The sequence below is a fragment of the Taudactylus pleione genome, unplaced genomic scaffold (genome assembly GCF_031769625.1).
Source record: "Taudactylus pleione unplaced genomic scaffold, aTauple2 ptg000015l, whole genome shotgun sequence".
NCBI classification, from domain to species: Eukaryota; Metazoa; Chordata; class Amphibia; order Anura; family Myobatrachidae; genus Taudactylus; species Taudactylus pleione.
In genome coordinates, this window is record NW_028284417.1 from 11,564,615 (window position 1) to 11,590,295 (window position 25,681).

General features: G+C 42.0%; 1 protein-coding gene across 1 annotated transcript; it reads left to right on the top strand.

Moving 5' to 3' along the window:
• The first annotated feature begins 1,834 nt into the window (after nucleotides 1–1,834).
• IRAK1BP1 (interleukin 1 receptor associated kinase 1 binding protein 1) lies at nucleotides 1,835–25,057 on the top strand. The gene is made up of 4 exons (XM_088470534.1): nucleotides 1,835–2,215; nucleotides 9,590–9,655; nucleotides 22,869–22,999; nucleotides 23,188–25,057. Exons 1-4 carry the CDS (start codon nucleotides 1,931–1,933, stop codon nucleotides 23,447–23,449), a joined length of 744 nt encoding a protein of 247 aa, XP_088326660.1. The 5' UTR covers nucleotides 1,835–1,930; the 3' UTR covers nucleotides 23,450–25,057.
• Nucleotides 25,058–25,681: the final 624 nt, after the last annotated feature.

The window sequence follows — 25,681 nt, forward strand, 5'->3', positions numbered from 1 at the left end:
CCCTCTCCTTTTAATGAATACTTAATAAGAATTGTTATGCTTTATTCATATTTTACAAGGTCAGAGGCATCCAACTGGAATAACTCTTTTTTTTCTATTTTGGATAAACCATTTATTTTTCTGTCTGCCACATGCCTCTAACCCAGGCTGTTGTTTAATTAAATCGGTCATCTAAACTAGGTAAACCTTATGAAAATTACAGATAAAAAAATCATAGACCTTGGCAATCTCATTAACATTTTATTGTCTAAAGGTGCCCATCCACTAGACGATTAAGTTGAGTGATTGAACGATAACGATATGGTCAGGTTCAGCATGTTTGCAGATAATTGATGTTCCTACACTGAACGACTGCTTGTTCAGTGTAGGCACATCACAGACTGTTAAACGACTGCACAAGTACAATGTCGTAAGCGTGCAGTCGTTTTCATGTCTTTAAGTGGATGACCACCTTTAGGTTAGATTTTCATCTTTGACAGCTAGGCGTCACAGTGGTTAGCATTGCTACCTCACTGTACTGAACTAATGAATTTATCAAAGCTGGGAGAGAGATAAAATTGTAAAAAAGAAATTACCAACCATTCAGTTCCTAATATCATTTTTTAAACACAGCCTGCAAAAATGTAAATTGGAAGCTGATTGGTTAGTACTTTATCTCTCTCCCAGCTTTGATAAATACCCCCCTTAATCATACTTGCAACTCCTCAGTGGCGAAAGTTCATCCCAGACGCCCGAAGGCAAGTTCTAATTTGGTGCCCCCCCTCCATCACAGCCGCTGACATTGTAATGTAGCAATTCGCATGCAGACAGGATATAGAAAGCCAAAGGCAGCAGCTGATGGTCTGACACGGAGCTCTCCGCTAGTGTATAGTGGTTTCTCAGGTGCCTGGAAGGGGTGCTAAGTATTGGGCGGCCATGATGGTACACTCTGGGTACGTAGTTACAGCCCTAAGTGGGGTGAATATGTTGTGGACAATGGAGGAGGTGCCCCTTCAGAGCTGGAGCCCGGCGGCAGGCGCCTCCATTGTCTCCCAGAGTTCTGCCCCTGGATCTCCTCAAGGTGCTTTAGTTATTGTTATGGGATGCAGTTGAGATGCCGGCGGACGGGATGCCGACCGTTTAATTACCGCTGCCGGAATCCTGCCACCCGGCAAAATGGCGACGCCGATATCCCGAAGGGGATCAGGATACCAGCGTTGGCATCCTGAACCGCCAGACTGCTGAACGTCCAGGGCCGGGTTTGTATGAGCTGCTTCCTAGGGAAGGTGGGGTTAGGTTTAGGCACCCCTGGGGGGAAATTAGCGTTAGGCACCCCCCAGTAGTGTTAGGGCTTATGGTGCGGGGGAGGGGGGGGGGTTAGGCACCACCGGGGGTAGGTTAGGATTAGGCACCCCCCAGGGAGGTTAGGCACCACAAAGGGAGGGCTAGGGATGGTGGAGGGATAGGGGACTTTACTGTCTGCGTCGGGATCCTGAACTGTCGGGCTTCCGATTGGTTACTATATCATAGTAACCAATCAAAAAAATCCTTAAGCTCCAAGAACATATTAGATAATACAATCAAGTGTTTGATTCGTTGCAGTGATGTACCGTAAAATTGCATCTAATTTTAGGATTAGTAATTAACCTACCAATGGTCCTGGTTTTAATCTTTATCAAGTGCATTTTACTAATCCAGGACACACAGCAATATATCTGCCTTCTTGTGACGTAACTGTATAGATAATATTACTACATCAAGCTTCCTTATTGCGTGTCACTGTACGCAGAAGTGGAGCCCCCCAAGCTGCAGCCTTGGCCGGTTACGATGAGTTTACGTATATTACGTAAAAGCCTGAGTGCGTCACACGCCGGTTCTGCGCACAGAGCCCAAGCAGACGCGTGGCTGGGTACGCAGCTTCTGTTACCGTGGCAACGGCTCAGTATCAGTAATGGCCACTCTGCCGCCAGTCTCACGTTTCATCGCCTCCGTGCAGCCGGCGGACATTACGAACCTGGCTGTAGAGGAAGAGGAAAACACACCGGGTTTAGTGATTGGGCAGAGAGGAAGACGGGAGGTCCAGGTTACCGGGACAGCAGTGCTAAGCGCTGCACCAGACACAGCCCGTGTGTGTTTTCGGGTCACAAGTAGCAAAGGGGCAGCGACGGAGGCGAGAAGTAGCGTCCAAAGGCGATTGGAGTACATTGCGCAGTGCCTGCGCCAGAAGGGCGTCATGGTGAGAACACAGCACTGGTCATATGGGCAAGGTGGAATAACAAATGGGACAAGCCTTGCTAACTGTAGTTATTATAAAAGTGGTAGTGACAGTATATATATTCCATATGCACAGCAAGAGATGCAGAAATATATAGGAAGACAGTACATAAATATGTTAGCTTGCCTTAAAATACGAAGGACGCATCAATTAAGAAGTAATGCGAAGTAATTGCCCTAAAAAACATAAGGTTACATAGTCATGGCCAGGGCTGCCATCAGAAATTGTGGGGCCCAGGACTGACAAAATTGTCAGCCCCCCCCCCCCTACCCCGCTACCTTATAACTAAAAAAAATATTGCCCAAAAAATATCTAGTCTGCCGTCTTCTGGTTTCAGCCAGTCCCTGCTGTATGTGCATCCTGCCAGACTCCATTTCTCTGTATCCAGCCAGGCCCCCTAATGTGTGTACAACCAACCCCCCCTAATGTGTCCAGCCAGGCCCCCCTTTGGTGAGTGTCCAGCCAGGCCCCCCTTTGGTGAGTGTCCAGCCAGGCCCCCCTTTGGTGAGTGTCCAGCCAGGCCCCCCTTTGGAGAGTGTCCAGCAAGGCCCCCCTTTGGTGAGTGTCCAGCCATGCCCCTTTTTCATGAGTGTGCAGCCAGGCCCTCCTTTAATGAGTGTCCAGCCAGGCCCCCTTTTCATGAGAGTCCAGCCAGGCCCCCTTTTTCATGAGTGTGCAGCCAGGCCCCCCTTTAATGAGTGTCCAGCCACGCCCCCTTTTCATGAGTGTTCAGCCAGGCCCCCCTTTCTCGAGAGTCCAGCCATGCCCCTTTTTCATGAGTGTGCAGCCAGGCCCCCCTTTAATGAGAGTCCAGCCATGCCCCTTTTTCATGAGTGTGCAGCCAGGCCCCCCTTTAATGAGTGTCCAGCCAGGCCCCTTCTGTGTATCGAGCCCGCTCCCTCTTTTAAAGGCACAGCACTGCCTGCTGGCAGTGCATTTGAACTTACCTGCTTCGCGTGCCACTGCAGTGCCGTCTCCTATCCGGGGCATCGGTGCAGGATGGAACACAGCTGTTAGAGCCGTGGCGGGTCCTTGTGCTCGCCGACGGCTCAACCTAATCTGAAGGAGACAGCAGAAGTGCTGTTGCTGCTCTCCGTAAAAATAAAAAATGCAACAAACGATGTAGTTGTGTGGGGGAAAGTGGGAATGGGGTCGGGGAGGGCACTGCAAGAGCCGCACCCCCTACCTTTCTGCTAAGTGCCCGGGCCTCCAGTCCCAGCAGTCCCCCCCTGATGGCGGCCCTGGCATTGGCCAGTTTTATATGTGCTTGAGGTACGTTGCCCTGAACCGCAACGTACCTCAAGCACATAGGGGTCTTCACACAGAGGTGAGCTTAGTCATAGCAGAACCCAACATAGAAAAGATTGACCATAAAATAAATGCTTAATCTTTACTCATTGCATACTGGAAGCACAATTAGGATAAACTGTCATGCAGCAACTACAGACAAAGCGTTTCTCATGGTCATCTGTAGAAGTTCATGTGCCAAGTTTGCATTCAGTAAATGCAGTGGAGAATAATGTGTTGCTGGTGGATCTATACCAGGGGTCTTCAACCTTTAAGGCAGTGTGTGTAACATTAAAAAATTAAACGAAGCCGAGGGCCACTAAGCTATACTGCAGTATTTAAACTCTGCCCCCTCCTCACACAATTATGACCTGCCCTCTCCTACAATTGTAATTATGTCCCATAACTGCCCCTCTCTGCAATGCCTCCAGTAGTTGTCCCCCTTATACAGTGCCCCCAGTAGTTGTCCCCTCCCTATGCAGTGCCCCCAGTAGTGCTCCTTATACAGTGCCCCCAGTACTGGTCCCCCTTATACAGTCCCCCCAGTAGTGGTCACCCCTGCTGTGCCCCCAGTAGTGGTTCCCCCTATGCAGTGCCCCTTATATAATGTCCCCAGTAGTGGTCCCCCCTATGCATTGCCCCCAGTAGTGGTCCCCCTTATATAGGCCCTCAGTAGTGAAGACCCCTATGAGGTGCTTCTTATACAGTGCCCCCAGTAGTGGTTCCCCCTATGTAGTGCCCCCAGTAGTAGTCCCACCTCCTCCCTATACAGTAGTCCCCACCCATCCATGGAACCCCCCAGTAGTCCCCACTGATGCAGTGCCCCCAGTAGTGGTCCCCCCTCCCAGCAGTGCAGACAAAGACACACACATACGAAAAAAAAAAAAAAACACCTGAATCCCTGCTCCCGCCGCCGTCCGCTCCTCCGTCCTCCCGGGCCGGCCCGCTCTGAATTATGGGAGAGACATCATGACGTCTCTCCCATCACCCATTGCGGGAGCCGGAAGATGGAGCTCATGAGTGAGTTCTAGCCCGGCTCCTGCAGTGGGCGTAGCATCCAATGAGAGTCTGTCTGACTCTCATTGGCTGGCTGTCAAAACACACACTGCTGCTGGCGGCGGTGTGTTTGTTTCTGTGTGTAGTGCAGACTGCACTTACTGCGGTCTGCACTACAGTAACCATCGGCGGGCCACGGGTTGAAGACCCCTGATCTATACCATTTTGTGAGTACAATTCCTCCATGTAGTTGTAGCAGTGGCAACGTGTAGTGCTACCTCCATTTGCTTGGCCCCTAAGGTAAGGGGGCCAACAAAACCTGCACAACGGAGTACATGAGATGGAAATTCTTTATATAGTGTATATTTTCTCACTGATTAGGTAATAGTGGTGATAACATTTGTAATTTACAGTCGACTAATGTAAATAGCACAAATGATAATTTAAGTTGTTGCCTCTGCTAAATAGTCATAAACTTTTTGCATAACTCTTATGTATACAAATTGGTCTTAGGTTTCTTTCATCTGGGATAATAGGCTGTGTGGTGGTTTCAGCTTAGAGCATTCTTATCTAGCACTTGAACTGTGAACTTCCAGCACTGCTTCATGTAAATGCAAAAGTAAGGAGAAACCCAGCAATGCTAACACAAATTATCTTGAATAAAACATTAGCAACATATAAAATATAATTCACTCACAGGACTAGATGAGCATCATTGAGTCTTCAAATTAATTGTAACACTTCTACTGCTTGAAGTATGGAGATGGTCCATAGTGATTGCTATCCAGAATCTATAATTATAGCTAGTACATAGGGAGCAAAGGTGAACAGCTTACAGGCATCCACTGAAAGCTCCTATCTCTATATAAGCATTCTCTTGAAAGGTCTCTTTCCCTTTTTCCCCTTCTTTCTTTGAGAAAGAGATCCAGCAGCATTAACAAGAGAAAGACAGATCCACCTCTTGAGTCTACCCATTGCTGCCTGCATCTTCCAACACAATGCTGTGCTATAGCAGGGAACTTTTGAATTGGATGTAGTTTAAATCCTGGCGGTCGGGATGGCAGCACTCAGAATGCTGGCGCCGGAATCCCAACACCATTCAGAATCCTGGCGCCAGCATCCCGATGGTAAGTAGTGGGGTTAGGGTTAGGCACTAGGGTGGATGGTTAGGTTTAGGCTGTGGTGGGGAGGGTTAGGATAGTTACCGGCAGGTGTCTGTATCCTAACCCTGTCGGGGTGGCGGCGGGATTCTCAGCGCCGGCATCTCGTACCCAACCCCTTTTGAATAAGTGATCAGAACAAGCTCAGTTGTGCTTCATGGGTACTTAGTCTTCATTCTAGCACCCTGCACCTGTCACTACCCATGCAGTTTCTCTATCCTGCGTGGGGTGTCGCCCTGTATTTTGGTGCTTCTAGCACTCAGCTGATGCAACACTGCTGAAATGTAGCAGTTTGTTTGTTAGAAGCACCAGAGCAACGAGTGACACCCGAAGCAGGAAAGAGGAACTGCACGGGTTTTAACCAGTGCAGGGTGCTAGAGTGAACACTAGATACTAGTTATGTGCCTGATTCAGCAAGGATCGCAACTGCGAATACGCACGCAATCGGCCGGTTATGTACTGCGCATCGCAGTGGCTACGCAGAGTGATTGACAGGCAGTACCATTTGTGGGTGGTGACAGGGGTGGGGGGTGGTCTGATAAACGTAGGCGTGCCAGTGCATTTGAACGTTATTACAGGGGCGTGCATAATTAAGCCCCTGCGACGGTATACACAGCCTGAGCTCTAGATACAGACAGGAAGTTTAGCGGTTTGTGAGTGAGGTCTGCTCAACCACAAGTGTGCATATGGGTCCGATGTTACCTGATGTTTTCGCAGTCTTGCAAAGGTATTGCGGATGTAAGTAATGGGAAGTGGGCAGCTTTATACAGTGGTGGGCATCTTGATATAGTGCTGCGATCGCATTCATTTGCAGCGGCCTCGTGCATGTGCAATCTTGCGATCCGTGCTGAATAAGGCCCTATGAGCAAGACAAATTTGTTAACATTGTATCTGCATAACTATTATTGTGGATGGGACTACTTACCAAGAGGATGTTTTAAATCTGCTTCTTAAGTCAAGCATATCTAGCTTCAGCATTTGTGATTGTGTTACACTTTATTTAAGAAGAGTTTAGGTCTACACTAGTGATTCTCTCTCTCTCATTCCATTATGCAGAATGAAAATGCTGGCTGCTCCATTTCAGTCTCTGTTTTAACATAAAGCTAGAAGGTTTACCCGTCCACTTCTTGTTCTTCACTTACATATAGGTTTGCCATATCAGACCTTTAATTCTGGACACATATAAATGAAGTTAGCTACACACTGTCAGATGTTTTTTGATCGGGATGAGGAACGTGCCGATTTTTCAGGAAAATTGAAAACCCCAATGTGCTACACATTATGCAATTTTTTATTAGAAGCTACCGATTATTATTCACCACACCACACTGATTTTGCATATGTACGCCCACAAGGAGGATGACATAGTGGCAGGAGAACAGGGAATATGGTCAGATTATTAAGAATACACACAGTAACATTGCTTGATATCGGGAAATTGAGGCAGAGATTTACGTTCTTGACAGATCATATGATTGAAGGAATGCGTTTGTGGATGTTTTCTAACAGTTTTATCGGTGAGACGCTGATACAGTAAATGAGGCCGATCACCCGATTATTCACAAATCGGCCCAATAATTGTATAGTGTGTAGGTAGCTTAAAGCTGAGCATCCACTATACAATTTTCTGTCAGATATCTGTCCAATCTGGCTGGTTGGAATGAAAACCTGGTAATGTATGGGAGCAAATGACAATCGTCCATATGCTCACAAACACTGGAAAATAGCCAAAAATTGCTGTTCAGACAAATTGGTTAAAACACACAAATGTAACCAATTAGAATTTTTTTTTGTCCTTTTTTCAATGTTTAAAACCATATGAACGACTGTCATTTGCTCCCATACATTACCAGGTTTTCATTCCAACCAACCAGATTGGACAGATATCTGACAGAAAATTGTATAGTGTATGCCCAGCTTTACTCAGGTTCTGTGGCTGGCTGACTTGAAGTCTCCATTTCACCTGGTTTAATCAGCCACAGAGCCTGTGTAATTCACGTGTCCCAAATGAAAGAAAATAATATGGCAAGCCTACTTATATACACATTTATCTACTAAGATGCACTCTAAGACAGGTATGAATAGCTAGGTGCTTATCTGAAAATTGGGTGGAGGGATGACCTAATTTCTGTACTCTACCTTACTGCCTCTACTTGACTTTTTGTTAACCACAGTAGAGAACAAACTAAAACTAATCAAGCATATTGGAGAATACCAATCCACAATTAGCAATGAAAGAAATTAGGGGTATTACCTCACATTTTCCGGGTACCATCATAATGTAACTTTCTACATGCTGCTTAAATGCCCCTCAGCCCTCCCCATATACTGTATATTCCCATCAGGCCCTCCATATACCCGACGGCAATTGATACCGTCTGCTTCCTCTCTCTTCATCGGATGCCAAGTAGGTACCAGTTCATTATGCACTCCACAAAAAGACTCCAAAACACACCCCTTAATCTACACCGATCACAAGAGTATCCTCAAACATACTCCCCATGATATCTACACAACCACAAGATGACCAAACAAACACCAACAGTATTCTACAGAGTCAACCCCTACCTGTCCTGCTATAAGCCAGAGATACCCAAAGGCAGTCCTCAAGGCTCCCCAACAGTTCAGGTATTAGATATATCCATGGTTGAGCACAGTTGACTTAATTAGTACCTCAGCAATTTGATTTAACCACCTGTGCTCAACAATGGATATCTCTAAAACCTGAAATGTTGGGGAGCCTTCGAGGACCACACTTGGGAACCTCTGCTATAGGCTGATTTCATTATTCAATCTGGAGCTTAAAATCTCTGCAAAAATCTTGATCTCCTGTCAGGCATCAGTTATTCCCTCCTTTGTCCACCTGGACAAAGTGGGCTTTACCTCTGGTCACCAAGCAGCAGGTAATACTTACAAATACCTTATTCTCTTGACAAACAAGATCTCTTTATCCCGCTCCATTGCTGGCAGTAGATGCACAAAAGGCCTTAGATAGAGCGGACTGGTCTTTCATGCGCCATATTCTCGAGGCCTTCAGTTTTCATGGAAACTTTTTACACGGTATCGCCTCTTTTTATTTTAACCCAACAACTTCAACCCCTTTTTAGCAGTGGCACACAGAAGAGCAGTGTTTCGCGCAGTGTTTCCCAACCTCGGTCCTCAAGGTACACTGGTTTTAGTGATATCCATGGTTGAGCACAGATGTTAAATCACAGTAACTGAAATACTAATTAAGTCACCTGTGCTCAAGTTTGGCTATCTTTAAAATCTGGACTGTTAGTGTGCCTTGAGGACCGTGGTTGGGAACCCCTGTAGTAGAGTGTACCCTTTTAGATGGCTTCCTGCCCTCACTAAGTTGGTTCACACTGAACATTTTATGATTGTTGTAAGTATTGTGTTGAGTAGAGGGTCTTTCAAAACGAGTTGCAAATAGTACATTTGACACTCCATAAATATATGATCCTGAAATTGTGGACATACTGTATAAAAGTATGGTAAATTTCTTCCATTGCTGAGCAATCTAAAGGTACGTACACTTGGCAATTTTACTGAGCGATTGCACGATTATGACATCATAATCATGCACAAATCGTGCACTACAATGTCGGAAACGACCAGTGATGCGTGCTCCCGCTGGTCATTCCCGACATTGTCCATCGCCTGAACATGTAGGCTAATCTGCCGATAACGACAGATTGACCATGTTCAAGGATAATGGAGGGTGCCTACACTGAGCGACATACCGTTCAGTGTAGGCACTACAAGGGATCAGGAACTACTGTACGATTACAATGTCCTGTGTACGCACCTCAAGTCCAAGTTTAGCTCTTTAAAAATATCCAGCCTTTGTATAAACTTAGCTTTGGCTAAGCATTCCTTTTCTTCTTCCTAGGATGAAAACATGACCATTTCCAAAGAAATGCAAAGAGCAGCTAACACCTATCAAATGGAAGCTGAGGTAAGAATAGTGTGTCAAACTAAGGAAGCTTCACATTCACATGCAAGCCTACAGCTGCAAACATCTATGTGCTGGCTTTTGTTTCTGCTCCTCTGAGTGGATTATAATTACTACTGGCTTCCCTAGAACAGATGTGATGTAGGCATTGTGTCACTGTCTGCCCTCAGGCTGGCAGATACATACTGCCATACTCTCTCTAACTAGGCTATATGGCAATATTTTGTGGACATCCCTTTCTAATGTGTTCGTCCATTTTAGCCACACCGATTGCTAATAGCTGCATAAAATCAAGCATATACCAGACAATCTCAAGGACTGTTTCAGCAATGAACAGATTATGCTACCCATGATTTCCTTCCTGATCCATTAGTACAGGGATGGGGAACCACAGGCCCGGGGGCCGTATAAGGCCCGCGGAATCATTTGGTCTTGCCCTCGGAGCTTTTTTTCTGCTAGCCTCATCTGGTTAGCAGGGTGCCTAGAATGGCACCCTGTAGCCACAATCTATGCAGCAGTGCTGCCTGGAGTGTCCTTGGGACACTTCAGACGGGAACTTCGAGCACGTAGCTGCACAGTGCGGAAAGGTCCTTCTTCCTGAGGTAAAGAAGTTGGGAGGTATGCTAACAGCCGGATAATGTCAGATCCCTAAAAATAAACAAATTAGGCCTGCAAGGTTACGTGGTGCTCGAAGTGACATCGGATATATGCCCAATGCTGTTTTGAAACCGATTCGTCAACACATACATAGTAGAAGAATTCCGGTGTTCACCTTGTATTGTGATACTGTGAACACTTGTGAAAACGTGTAAATGGCTCCCAGGAAGGAGTTATCAATCAAAAAGCGATCTACCATAGTTGCTTTGAGAAATGAAGGGCATAGGTTGGGTGAAATTACTCGTCTTGGTGGCGTGCAGTGTACCATCAATAGATACACTGTAAACAATCGCCCATGACCTGGACAACCTCTCATGACCACAAAATAGGATACATTTATCAGTGTGTGTTCCAAACAGGACAGATTCCAAACAGCTATTCAGATCTGTACTGCTCTGATGGAAACTAAGACAAAAAGCGAGTCAATCGCGACCATCAAACGCTGCCTTGTAGTTGGTGGCTTGACATCATGTGTTGCAGTCCAAAAACCATTGCTTAGGCCCATAAATAACAGGAAGAGGCTATTGTGGGCAAAATAGCAAATGAGCTGGACCACTAGTCAGGGGAAGAAGGTTTTTTCCACAGACAAATCAAAGTTTGAGGTGTTTGGGACCAAGAGGCTCAAGTTCGTTTGTCGTGCAACAGGCGAGCACATGCTTCCTGCTTGCATTTATCAGAGTCAAGCATGGAGGAGGTTCCATTATGTTTGGGAATGTTTCGGAGGTGGTGCGGTTGGTGATCTTGGACTCCAAACGCTACCACAACATCCTGGTGCGCCATACCGTCCCTCCTGAAACCCGCCTTATTGGTCGTGGTTTCACACTACAGCAAGATAACGTCCCAAATCATACCTCTAGTAAAAACCTCGACAACAGGTGCTGAAGAACGTGGTTTAGCCATCACAGAGCCCTAATTGCAATCCAGTTGAACTCCTTTGGCATTATCTGGACAGATGCAAGATACCTACAAGAGAAGTTGCTACAAGACAAGTGGGCTGCAATCGGAGCTGAAACTTTAGACAAGTGGGTAGTGTCATAGACCATCCTGTGACACTACCCACAAACGGCACTGTCACTAAAATTAGCGCTCAGTCTGTGTACTACAAGCGCAATGATTCCCAATCGCAGTGACTGGATCGCGCACTGCGACGCATACAGGTGACTATCGGCCATAGCATGCGATCGTGGCTTGCGTCCGGGTCTGAATTTCTGAGTCAGCCTTTTAACACTATCCTATCTCATGATTAACCCTACAGTTAGAACCTCATGTATTGCAGATTTCCCAGTAACTAATAAGACCTCACAAATATACATTATTAGTGTGCGTGACTATTACAGTCCAAGTATTATACATGCATATCAGTTCCTGGACGTTTCCTGCTTCCCTCTAGCAGGTTTGCTTTATAACTTCCTGTTGTACGCATAGGATTCATGTGAGCTGTTTTTCAACTGTCACCATATTAACCAGGTACTCTAATTTATCTTATCACAGAACATTATTAAACTTCAAGCAGAGACAACCACTTCTTTGTTTTATCCTTTTGCCATAAGTCTCGAGACTTAGGAGTGCCAGGACATGTACAGGCATCATAGGTGCTTTTACAGGAGTTAAACGCACTATTCTGGAACTTGTAGCTTTAAAACAGCTGGAGAGCCTTATGGTGCATACACACTGTCAGATTATTCTTCAGATCTGAATGATAACTATTTTAAAAATCGTTCATATCCGAAGGAAAATATCTGACATCTGATATGTTTGCAGTCAGACTTGAACGATTCCATTCATTTTAATGCAGTCAAAAATCGCTCAGATCTTTGGTAAAATCGTTCATCTGACAAATCTGACCGTGTGTATGCTCCATTAGTTTGACAAACTCCACCATACAGGGTAACTCCTTAGTTTCCTGACAGTCATTGGGGATGATGTATAGTTAGTAGTAATATGTGTGTAAATTACTCAAAAGCAAAGTGCACAGAAAAATAGTCTCTCAAAAAGCATATGGCTTTGTATTGACCATATACTGTATGGACCTAGTTTACTATATGTCACAATCATCAGTGTCTGCTTGTACCTGCTCTATAGTTGGTGCAAAAGTACACCTCCGCACAGGCATATATGCGCTTACTTGCTGGTCTGCTTTTGGGTGGACATGCCCTTACTGAAGTTTGCCTATATCAGAAAACTTCCCCCCCCCCCCCCCCCCCTTGAAGCTGCTCCTGTCGTAAGCTTTAATGCATGCAAAATGCTAATGGATCTGAATATGCATGTGGTCACATTCTGTGCAGTACAAATTCACACACATACACTACGAAAAAAACTATTGTAGTACTCACTCCAAATTCACCCAGTTATTGGGCAAACCCCGTGGCTAATTGCCGCACTGGACCTATTCAATTAGTGGGGATTCCTCGCGTTTGAGTCCCTACAGTCGGACTTCACCTCGCAGCTCATGGAGGTGCGAGGTAAGAAAAAAAATCCCAAAACACCAAACCAGGCTCTCTCGTGTGGGGGAGAAGGGCGGGGGGGGGCAAAAAAAACCACCCACCAATTGATTCCGCAGTTTACGCGGAATCAGTGTGTTTCTACGCGTGAATCCTGATTTTTCCGCACAGGAAAAAGGCTATTTATTGGAATAGCTTTTCCCCGCGCCACAGGGATTTTGGCCTGGAATTAGTCACTTAGTCACGGGGGAAACCCCACGGCTAATTGACTATGCCCCTACATTTAGAATTAAGAGATTTTCTTTTAAATGCTCTGTATATACACTGCAAATTCAAGACCATATGTATGACCTATTTTACTCATAGCATACCACCATTGAAATGCAGATTTTATTAGTATATCTAGGGTTTTTATTCTGACCAATATCTGTACTTCCAGGCAGAGCTCATCCAGTCAAAATATTTCACCCAACCCAATCAAAATTCCATATATTTGAAATCAGAGTGGTTGCTCGGCAGAATGCATGTGATAATTTCAGTTTAGTCTAATAGTTTTATAAAGAAAAGGTATAGGAATCTGTGCTTCACCAAATGCAGCTACCAGGTGTCACAAGGTAATCCCTATAAATACCCAAAGAAGAAATGCAAACAATGAAGATGGACACCCAAGTGCAAAATTAATAAGCCAGAGATTACAAACTAAATGTTCGTATAGAAGTTATGAATAAAATGTCCTAGGATTGGTTAGTCCCAACACAGCAAACATCCAAGAAGGAAAGTTCTCATCCAATTCCTTGGAAAAATTTCCTATGTTAATTCCACTAAAGGGAGGGTTTCGTGTGATTCCAGACACTGGTTATGGGTTGATCTTCAAACTCCTGTCCACCATATACGTTTATATACATACCAAACAGACTCGTACCAAACTAATAGGTTGAAATGGGAAGATGATTTAATTTTAGTTACTGCCGACGTTAAGAGCTTATACACCATGATCGAACACACCAAAGGTATAGAGGCATTCAATCACTTCCTGAGTGAAGGAGAGATATAGGAAGATAAAATTCTATTTCTTGTGGAGGGTATAGAATTTATCCTAAAGAATAACTTTTTCTGGTATTCAGAGAAGTACTACATGCAAATAAGAGGGACTGCAATGGGCACTCAATTTGCGCCCTCGTATGCCAACCTCTTCATGGGTCTTTGGGAGATGACATCGATTTGGAATAACTACCCTTTTTGGAAGAACATAATCCACTGGTACAGATTTATAGACGATATCTGGTTTATATGGAAGGGTGAAGAGGCTTTATTAGAAGATTTTGAAAAAGTTTTAGAAAACAATGTTTTTAATATAGATTTAACATATAATTCCAGTAAAACTGAGGTCAATTTCCTAGATCTTGCCATTTTATGTAGATAACAACTTGTTAAAAACACGTAATTATTGCAAACCGACTGACTGCAATGCATATATAGACATCAATAGTAATCATCATCCCACTTGGCCGAAAAATATCCCAAAGGGCCAAGTTAGACGAATCCGAAGAAACTGCTCTGAAGTTAGTGTTTGAAGAGCAAGTGAAAACCTATAAAAATAGATTCATTTTGAAAGGTTATACAGATAAGGATATAGATGACGAATACAAGAAATGGTCACTCAAACTAGAGAAGACTTTTTGAAATCAACTTCTCGCCAAGAAGATATTTCTAAAGATTTTTCATTACCGTTTATCACTTCTTTTAATGTACATCACAAAGAAGTGGAGAGGATAGTCAGGAAACACTGGAATCTATTAACTAGAGATCCTGTTCTTTAGCCAGTAATTTCTTCTAGACCTAAGTTCATCTACAGGAAGGCACCCAATATTAGGAATAAAATGGTTAAAAGTGCTATCCCACCTAAGAGAACTGGTAGAATTAAGACCAAGGTCTTCCACCGGTGTGGAGTCTATTTGGTATGTAGGACTTTTACATACCAAACAAATTTTTGATATATTCTTATGGTTTTTATGTATTTTTATGTGATCTCTGCTCTCACTATTTCTCATTATCCATCTTAGTTCCCTGTTGTGTCAGATGGAATCATTTTCCATATCCCTTTTTCATTTTTTAAGTTATTACCGATGGAGCTAGTCCCTATTTTAGTGTTTTTAAGATCAATCTTAATGCATTGTGTGGGTCCCCATTATCTTCATCTTCTATTTTCTTGTACCTCCCCTTTATGGGCACACCTTTTGATTGTAGACTGCAGATCCCATTTTAAATATGGTGATTAGCGCTATATGTATAGACCGGAAGTGATGAGAAAACAGTTCACGATCTCCGGAAGTACTACTATTAAGCCAACAAGGGAAAGTAAAACCTCCTTGCAGATCTAGAACGAGTTCGGCAGTACCAGTGAACACTAGGGAGCACGGCCGAGGATATGTTGACTATTCATTAAATCTCCGTCCGGTACCGGAAGTGACACGTGTGTCACCGCCGGACCGGAAGTTATGCTGTTTTGCGTTCCACCGCAGCATGGGCGCTTTTAAAGTGTCATTCTTTGCTCTTTTAAACATATTGGTCTGGTTTTTAACAATGGAACTGGTATACTAAGATCCTGTACATAATAGAAAGGTCTTCTTATTGAATAATGTGCTGTTAAAGATCAATTAAGGAATAAAAAACAAATAATACCAAGCGCAATTTCCTTTAGGGTACCAATAATTACATGAATGTCCACACACTGAAAGCAGCAGTGACATAGTCCATACACCTTGCCAAGTCCTCTTTCTGGTGGTGGTTTTCTTTGTTAATTTATTCCTCCAAAAAAAGGGGAAAGAGAATAAACCATTCAATGGATGCAAATCACTTGAGTGAAGTTATAATATTGTTACTTACATCTAAGATTAAGATGGTCGTCTCCTCTTAAATTCTTTTTCCAGTCTGATAACTTTCCTGGATGGAAGTTCTATGTTGTTCACTTGCACCTCAAAGATATTTAGAAGAAGGGATATCCCATAGTGTAATTCTAAAACAATTTATTACACATATAACATGAATACAAATGCCCGCGTACCAGAATGGGCCTTCAGACCAAGGCAGGATGTAAAAGCATATATCAGTGGTCCTATGATCTGGATAAGGAGCATTTCAATGTAATACCTCTCAATCCCTGTCCGAGTTCCCCAACGGCCACGTTCTTTTCCAGTAACACGAAGGCGTTTTGGCTGTCCGCCTTTGTCAAAGTGTAACTGCAAAGAGATCCTTCTGTCTTTAAATAGCCACACCCTCTCCACTGTTAAGGAGGGTGTTTCCCATAAGATCCTATTAGTGGTGGGTACGTGGTCATGTGCCGGAGATGACATCACTAGTTCTTTGTGTGTCTATTTCCGGCGCAGCGTGTCCAGCCCTAGAATGATCCCCGCCTGAAGGTAACAGCTGGAAGTGACGTCCTATTGTACGCGCGTCACTTCTGGCGCAGCCGGTCACCTCCACTACAGCGAGTCCCCTCTGATAGATGTTCCCCACTCAGAAGTGATGTCCATTCCGCACTGGATCTACTTCCTGCTCCGTATGCCCCCACACGACTTCCGGCAGCCAGTCCTCCCTGAAAGATGTCCCCCACCCAGAAGTGACACCCAATTCTTGGTGTGCCTACTTCTGGTTCTATATGCCATACCTAAATGTGTTCCCCACTTTAGATAAAGGCAGCGGGAGTCGGTAATATAGGTTCCAACACCCGGAACATATTTTAATGTTCCCACTATGTATCAGGTGTGTATGAGGAGGATAAAGGTGTTTCCACTTTCAACCCTGTTTTTAATAGAGGTTGCTTTGTGAATAGTTTTAACTATATTGTTTGCTCTGAGATTGAGAAAATTCCACCACAGAGAACTACTAAACATAATTTAAGTAAAGAGGAATTCGAGGCCATGACTAAATTGGAAAAAAATCGGGACATTATAATAAAACCAGCCGACAAAGGCGGAGGGGTTGTTGTAATGGACGTGGAAAAATATGAAAAGGAAATTCAACAACTGAATGATAAAGATACTTACACCCTTCTAAGAGGTAACCCTAGCAACAAAATTGAGAAAAAATACTTCAATATGTTAGAAAAATATGAAAAAGAGGGCACCATCTCTCAGACAGTAAGGGAGTACCTAATTAAAAAAGAACCGGTGCTCCCTGTGATGTAAGTCCTCCCAAAAATCCACAAGGACTTAAACAACCCCCCAGGACGTCCCACTATTGCTGGTGACGGACTCGATCACCTCCAATTTGTCTCATTATGTGAATTTTTTTCTCCAGCCTAAAGTAGGTGGACTAAAATCATAAGTTAAAGACACCATAGATGTCATAAAAAAAGTAAAAAGAATTGAAGGCCTTACGGATTGTTTTTTAGTCACAGCTAATGTATGTTCACTATATACAATCATTGAACATAATCTTGGAATAGAGGCAGTTGCACATTGGAAAGAGAGAGTAATTTTAACTAAAATTTGTTGAATTTTATTAAGGAAGGAATTTTATTTATTTTAACGAATAATTTCTTCTGGTTTAAAGGGATGTATTACATGCAAAAAGGAGGCACTGCTATGGGCACCCGCTTTGCACCAGCCTATGGTAACCTTTTCATGGGCTGGTGGGAGGATCAGGTAATTTGGAATAACAACCCATTTTTAAAACAGGTTGCCCTATGGATTCGTTATATAGACGACATTTTTTTATATGGACTGGGAATTAAAAAGATTTGGAAAATTTCTGTGGAACACTCAATAAGAATGATTTTAATATTGTTTTAACATACGATATCAATGCAAAATAAGTAAACTTTTTAGACCTAGTTATTTATAAGGAAGGGAATGGTCTATGTACAAGGAATTTTTCAAAACCCACGGATAGTAATTACTATATTAATGTTAATAGTCACCATCATCCAAGATGGTTGAAAAACATCCCTAAAAGCCAAGTACAAAGGGTACGTCGTAACTGTACCAATAATCAGGTCTTTAAGGAACAAGCTGAGGAACTAAAATGTAAATTCACTACTAAAGGATATGATGAAGATAATGTTAATGTAATAATAAATGGTATGCAAGAAATACCACAAGAAAACTTTAGAGTATAAAGACAAAAAAAACACAGAAACCAGAGATCAAACCTTCCTACCTTTTTATCACTACTTTTAATTCCCAATACTGCAGTATTGAACATGTTTTTAAGAAACACTGGTACATTTTAAGTCAAGATCCAGTTCTTAAAGATATTATCCCTTCAATTCCCTGTTTTATATACAAGAAAGCACTGAATCTTAAAAACCATCTGGTGAAGAGTGTAATAGAGGAGTAGAAAGTGGGACAAATTAAGAACATAGGGTTCCACAGATGTGGATCCTGCTATGTTTGCATCTCGCATAGACAACAACCCACGAAGGTTGAATTGGTGGGGTCTAATATTACAAAACAAGAATATAAGATAAAAGATTTTATGACACGTAATAGCACCAACTGCATCTATTTGATAGAATGCAGTTGCGGCCTTCAATATGTGGGCAAAACTAAAAGAAGGTTGAGAGATAGGTGGTCAAAACATTTACGCAATATCAAAAAGGGCTTTGAGAAACATTCTGTATCACAGCATTTTAAAGAAATACATAAATGACCTGTGTCGAATATTAAATCTATGATTGGAATAAAAAACATAATCAGGCAATTGGAGAACTAAAGGGAGTGAGAAAGCACTAGCCCAAGCCGAGATGTATTTATTTATGATTTTAAAACCATTGAACCTAAAGGTTTGAATAGTGATTTTGAAATGAAGTGGTTCTTTTTTTAATGTATTCTTTTATTGATTCTATTGAATGTTATGAAATAGTATGTATTTATTTGGTTTGTCACAGGATATTTATCCTTTTTTATGCCTTCTATCTGGGTTTTTAATAAGGGGTGGATTCTTTTCTCTGTATACTTTTATGAAGATATTTTATATGTTAATATGCTATGCTGTGTTATTTATATGCTATTGATTTGCACAGAGAGCACCTTTGTTCGATAAAAGGTTACATTCCATAGTGGGAACATTAAAATATGTTCCGGGTGTGGGAACCTATATTACTCACCCCCGCTGCCTTGATCTAAAGTGGGGAACACATTTAGGTATGGTATATAGAACTGGAAGTAGGCACACCAAGAATTGGGTTTCACGTCCGGGTGGGGGACATATTTCTGGGAGGACTGGCTGCGCCGGAAGTAACTCTCCATGCCGGAATTCGTGAGGGGGCATACGGAGCCGGAAGTAGACCCAGTGCGGAATGGACATCACTTCCGATTGGGGAACATCTATCAGAGGGGACTTTTTGTGGTGGAGGTGACCGGCTGCGCCAGAAGTGACGCGCGGACAATAGGACGTCACTTCCAGCTGTTACCTTCAGGCAGGGAACATTCTAGGACTGGACATGCTGCGCCGGGAATAGACACACAAAGAACTAGTGATGTCATCTCCGGCGCATGACCACGTGCCCGCCGCTAATAGGATCTTATGGGAAACACCTTCCTTAACAGTGGAGAGGGTGTGGCTATTATGGCTATTTAAAGACAGAAGGATCTCTCTGCAGTTACACTTTGACAAAGGCGGACAGCTGAAACGCGTTAATGTTACTGGAAAAGAATGTGGCCATTGGGGAACTCGGACAGGGACTGAGAGGTATTACATTGAAGTGCTCCTTATTCGGATCATAGGACCACTGATGTATGCTTTTACATCCTGCCTTGGTCTGAAGGCCCATTCTGGTACGCGGGCATTTTGTATTCATGTTATATGTGTAATAAATTGCTTTAGAATTACACTATGGGATATCCCTTCTTATGAATATTTTTGAGGTACAAGTGAACAACATAGAACTTCCATCCAGGAAAGTTATCAGACTGGAAAAAGAATTTAAGGGGAGACTACCATCTTAATCTTAGGAGTTGGAAGGAATATAACTTCACTCAAGTGATTTGCATCCACTGAATGGTTTATTCTCCTTCCCCTTTTTTTTGGAGAAATTAACAAAGAAAACCACCACCAGAAAGAGGACTTGGCAAGGTGTATGGACTATCTCACTGCTGCTTTCAGTGTGTGGACATTCATGTAATTATTGGTACCCTAAAGGAAATTGCGCTTGGTATTTATTTGTTTTTTATTTCTACTATACATGTGGTGGGGACTGCAGTTTTACTGAGCAGCATTCTCCATAATTTTTGAGAGCGCAGAATTTATCTATTTTTTTTAAATATATCAATTAAGGAGTGTTTGTGGTATCAACCACCGAGGAACCGAGGGAGGGTATTTAAAAAAAAAAGACTCAGTCCGTAGTTGAAATGCGTTGGTGTTGTTGGATATAAGGCTGGAATCCAGGAGGTGGGGATTGCCTAAGGGTTACCCTATGCCGTTGAATGACTACAGATTCCTGCTCCTAGGAAGTGTGGATTTCCATACAAGCGATTTTAGGTGTATTCTCTACATCCACACCATCTGGTATGCCTTTAATTTGTACTTATGTATGGTGGATCATATTATCCATGTAATTTATGTTTTTGATTCCTATTAAAAATGGTAATACACTATGGTAGCCCTTCTTTCTCCATTTTTACATAAACATATATGGTGGATGGGAGTTTGAAGATCAACCCATAACTAGTGTCTGGAATCACACAAAACCCTCCCTGTAGTGGAATTGACAGAGGATTTTTTTCCCAAGGAATTGGATGAGTACTTTCCTTCTTGGATGTTTGCTGTGTTGAGACTTAATCAATCCTAGGACATTTTATTGTTAACTTCTATACGAATATTCAGTTTGTAATCTCTGGCTTATTAATTTTGTGCTTGGGTGTCCATCTTCATTGTTTACAAATAAATAAATTTGGTGACTCTAGCTGGTATGCTACAAGGACAAATTTTGGAAGACAGCCTTAATGTTGTGATATGCTTTCTTTTAAGTCTGCTTTTTATTTTTTTATTCTTTTCCTTACTCATCAACAGGGCCTCAAAATAAATCAAAGTTTACCCATTCTCCAATTTCATAATACATATTTCACGGAGAGCGCTGTATCCATACACATTTTATTTCTATACGTACTTTTATTGTATAATCTATTTTTATTTAGGCAAAATCAGCACAACACATACGTGGCCTACATAAACACAGTGAATATGAAAAATAATGTACTGATGTGTCCAGCTAGTTTGTTGCTCATAGCGCGCCATTCAGTCCCCCTGTGTCGCGCCATGGAATGTTACGTGATGGCTGTATTGTGGCATACCGTGGTTTTCTACAACAAAAGATAAGCCATGGAATGGCATTCGAATCCCCAAGATGCAGACCTTAACCACTAGCCCACACACTCTAGCCATGTGGAGAGCTGCACCTGTTGTGTATGTGATGTGAAGTGTGCAAATGAAAACAGGTAATGTGTACAATGTCAATAGCAGGCTCAGCTTGCGGCGGCATTGAATAGATGGTGGGGAGCCATACAATGAGCTCAGTGAAGTTGAATAGTAATGTGTGATGGTGGGGGGAGGTGGTGAAGGAACCTGGGTGGCCATACACAGGGAGGAAATGAGGATGGAAGTGCAAAGTAGTGTATTTTAAAAGTATGGAACCTGAAATGATCTCTCTTTATGAAAAACTTGCCCCATTATGTGTACAATATAATGTCTACTCTGTAGCAGAAATGTCAAGTGGTGTGATGTCGACAGAAATGTTTTCAGTCTAAGGTCACAGGAATGCTGTGTGACTCTGTAGCACCGAGCGTCTTTTATGCGGCTTTTTACCCTAAAATGCTTCTTTTTTTTTTTTTTTTTTTTTTTAGCACAAACAGCTTCTGCTGATTAAAATGATATGGAGCATGCCTATGCTCTGTGAGCCAGTATGGGTGTATCTGCAAGCAAATCACTACGTTAAAGTGTTACAGTCGCTGTTAGTGTAACATAGCGTTTCGCGTGCAGATACACCCGAATATAGAAGATATAGCAGATACACAGAATATAGGCATGCTGCATATCATTTTAGTCAGCAGTAGTTGTTTCTGCTATCAATTCACATCGCTGTGTGATTCAGACTCATTTGAAGGTAAAAAGTTGCATAAAAGATGCTCGCGCTGCTGAGTCATGCCTTTAGTACAGTACATGTAAACTCATTCATCATGTCTCAGTGAAAGCTGTGCATGGCTGTGACCCCTCTCTGAGCCCATGAAATAATATATATATATATATATATTTTTTTTTTTACCGTACAGGACTCACATATACTGTACTGTTATTATTTAATACTTTATTACACATTCTTCTACAGCCCTGATTCCAAAATGCTATACTATAGTGTACCGAATCACAGCTTCTGTCAGTCAATCATCGGGCGGTGATACAGAAAATGCATTGGAAACCTGACGCATGTGCTGTGTAGTTTAGGAAAGGTGCCGCCTGGTGGCCAAAAATTTATATTACACGATATGACTTTTTTCCAGCGCTACGCTACGTTCCGTTAAGAAACATTGTGTGGCGCGACTCAAGGCTACTGTGTGGCGCAAGATGCATGGCATGCTACATGGCTGTATGGAGCGACAAACTAACTGGGCACATCTGTAGATACAATGAACAAACATACTTACACAAACAAAAAAACAAACCTTAACTATACTTATTTTGCATATTTTTCTGGACTTCAAATATGTGTGGTTTATTTATTATTTTCTGTATTCTGTTACATATTGGGACAATGTGGAGTTGAAGTTACATCAGTGTGCATAGCCTAAAATATGAAAACTGGCACTGTGTTCGCATATGCAGATTTGTTGAAATCAGACAGTAGCACTCATTTGCTAGGTGTGTGACATGCAGAGTACAGTAAACGCACATGCACAAAAAGCTGCAGACCCACATGGATGCAGCCTGCCAAAGCAGTGTCAATTGAAGTGCCTGGGGGGTGTATGCTGATGATCAGGACGTTCACTGGCACTACCTAAATGCTTCTTATTGGTTGATTGAGTACCACTGCTAAAACTGATAGCTTTCTTCATTGTTCATTATATGGTTGTGGGTGTATTTTAGTAAGTTTTTTTTTTTTCCCCTCCCTCCCTCATTTTCAGGTTAATGTTATTTTCAAGGATTTTGAAAAACTGCAGGACATTTGCAACATGCTTGTTGAAAAATTGGACCATTCTGTATGTATCTCTTCACCCCAGTTCTATCATTCTCCAGAGAGCATTGAAAAATTAAGGTATTTATATCAATGTTCACATCCAGGATTTGTCTGTTCAATTGTAAAATGTTGTAGAATATGCGGGTGCACTATAAATAAATTATATTTTTTATTGAAACCAAAATTGTTTAAATACATTTTTATTATACAAGTAGAATTGGATATTCCCTGCAGTTTCTTAAACTAGATCTGTACTCTTGTTTCAGACGTGAAGTATGTCTTAATGCAGTAAGTAACGCACGTCGCAAAGCCCAAGAAGTCTGTCGCATCGTTGGGCAATCACTTGGAAGGGCGCTAGTTATTAGAGAAGAGGACATGAAGGAACTGGAGGATCAAACTGAGACTGAGAGCAATTGTGCACCTTCCTCCATTCAACATAAAATTAACAGTGGTACAATTCATGCAGCATCAAAAGTATCTGCAACTTTTGAAATAAAAGGAAAAGAGCGCAGTAAAAAAATTTGCTGAGATTTGCCAAAGTAATACAGTTTAGAGTTCAGAGATGTTTTGTATATTTAAGTTTGTTACTTTTATGAATTTGTATATCATAGTCTTGTTAGAAGATCTTTTATGTAACCATTCCTGTATCACATATTTTACTCTATTAGGTTTCAAAAACAAATTCCAGATGTACCTTCTTAGTTGTAAAGTTGCATTTATTTTTATAAAAGTACTTTTGATCCTTGAAGTTTCCATTTGTTAATTGTGCAAACATCTATTAACATTACAAAATACTTATTTTGGTAGCACATTATATAAATTTTGGATTATATTTTACAATATCGTAAGTGTAACTTATTTTCTAGTAATTACAGTAGTAGCAGTTTGACGATTGTTATTTTTCCTCTGGGATATAAACACACTAGACAAAATAATATGGAATGCTCACATTAGACGTTAATATGGCGTTACCATAACCACCTGCTTTAATGACAGCTCGGATTTTCTGAGCTATGCTATAAATATGACTCTGGATCACATTCATATTGCACTGCACCCTTCCATGACCATTGACATTTGGCACGTCAGTATGGTGCTCTGCAAACCAATCCTGCATAATCCTAGCGCGATGGACAGTACAGTTATCAGCCTGAAACAGTGGATCCACGAGATGGTCTTAGTCTTTAAGAAACTGGACAAATGGCAAAACCGCATGATTTAACAATGTCGCATAGTCCACCGCTTTCATGCGATTGGACACCTCGACCAAGGGTCCAGCTCCAGCACTTGAAACAAACCACCAAAACATGACACTTCCAACTCCTTTCTGCACAGCTCATTGGACAGTCTGGTTGGAATGCTTCCCCAGCCATCCTCATGACCCTGGTGTGGCCATCATTGGAATATAAACAATCTGGATTCATCAGACAATATGGTGAGTCTCCACTGTTCAATGACTATGCTGTTTGGCCCATATCAGACGCTGTTTCTTTTGGATGGTTGTTAACCTGGGACGCACATGGGCTATACGACTGAAAATTCGTAACCCATGCAGTTCACACTGAAGTGTTCTGATACATTGTGGCTGGGTCTGGCATTGTACTGTTGGAGCAGTTCATGATGCGTTTGAAACCTATTAGTGATTGCTAGGCACCCTAAATGCCTGCGGTCCCGATTTGTCATTATTGACTTTCGGCCACTGTTCCGCTGCTGAGATTCTTGGTGTCCATGCTTCTTCCACTGTAGATGGATACTGCTCACTGTCTTCGAGGGCACATCAACAAACGCCACCCACCTACTCCAGGTTATTGCCATGCTCTCAGGAAAATACATTGGCTCTCTTTTGACACTCAGTCACGTGTACGACCCCTTGTTCCACCTAAAAAAAAGCAACAATATCTAAATAAATTTGCATTGTATCAATACCTCAGACATTCACAGTGATCATCCAATAGTTTGTGTCACCATCTACACAAATGTTTACGTTCCGCTTTGATGAACTTATACCACCTTGTCTTTCCACATTCCATATTATTTTGTCTGCTGTGTTTATGATGTGGATACACCCAATTTAGTTACTCGATTCAATTAAAATTCTGAACACCCTGATGTTACTCACTCTTTTATAAGGACTTTGTGGAGATTAAAATTCCCCCAATATTAAGATTTTTGCGCTGTATGTCTTGTGTATAACAATAACAAGTGCCTTCCTTTAACTTTGCTAGCCTGTTTAGCATAACTTTTTTGTTCTTTGCCTACTGGACTTATTTGTTAGACATTTGATTTTGGGAAGGAGTGGGAGAAACTTTAGATACCATATACAATTAGTCTGAGTAAGCAAAAGGATTTTATATTATACATTTGCATTTTAGTTGTCATTACAAGGACCCAATTGATGTTTTCTTGATGTGATAAAATTATCCTGACACTTTGAATTACCGTATATACTCGAGTATAAGTCGACCCGAATATAAGCCGAGGTAACTAATTTTACCACAAAAAACTGGGAAAACTTATTGACTCGAGTAGAAGCCTAGGGTTGGAAATGCAGCAGCTACCGGTAAATTTTAAAAATAAAAATAGATGCCAATAAAATTACATTAATTGAGGCATCAGTAGGTAAAATGTTTTTGAATATTTATTTCAAAGAAAAACAGTAAATTAGCTCTGTAAGTGGAAAAGAGAGTCAACAAAACCAATATGGTATCAACAATAATTTTAAAAGTACAAAAACCTTAGCTCAATCAGCAGCCAAGCTAA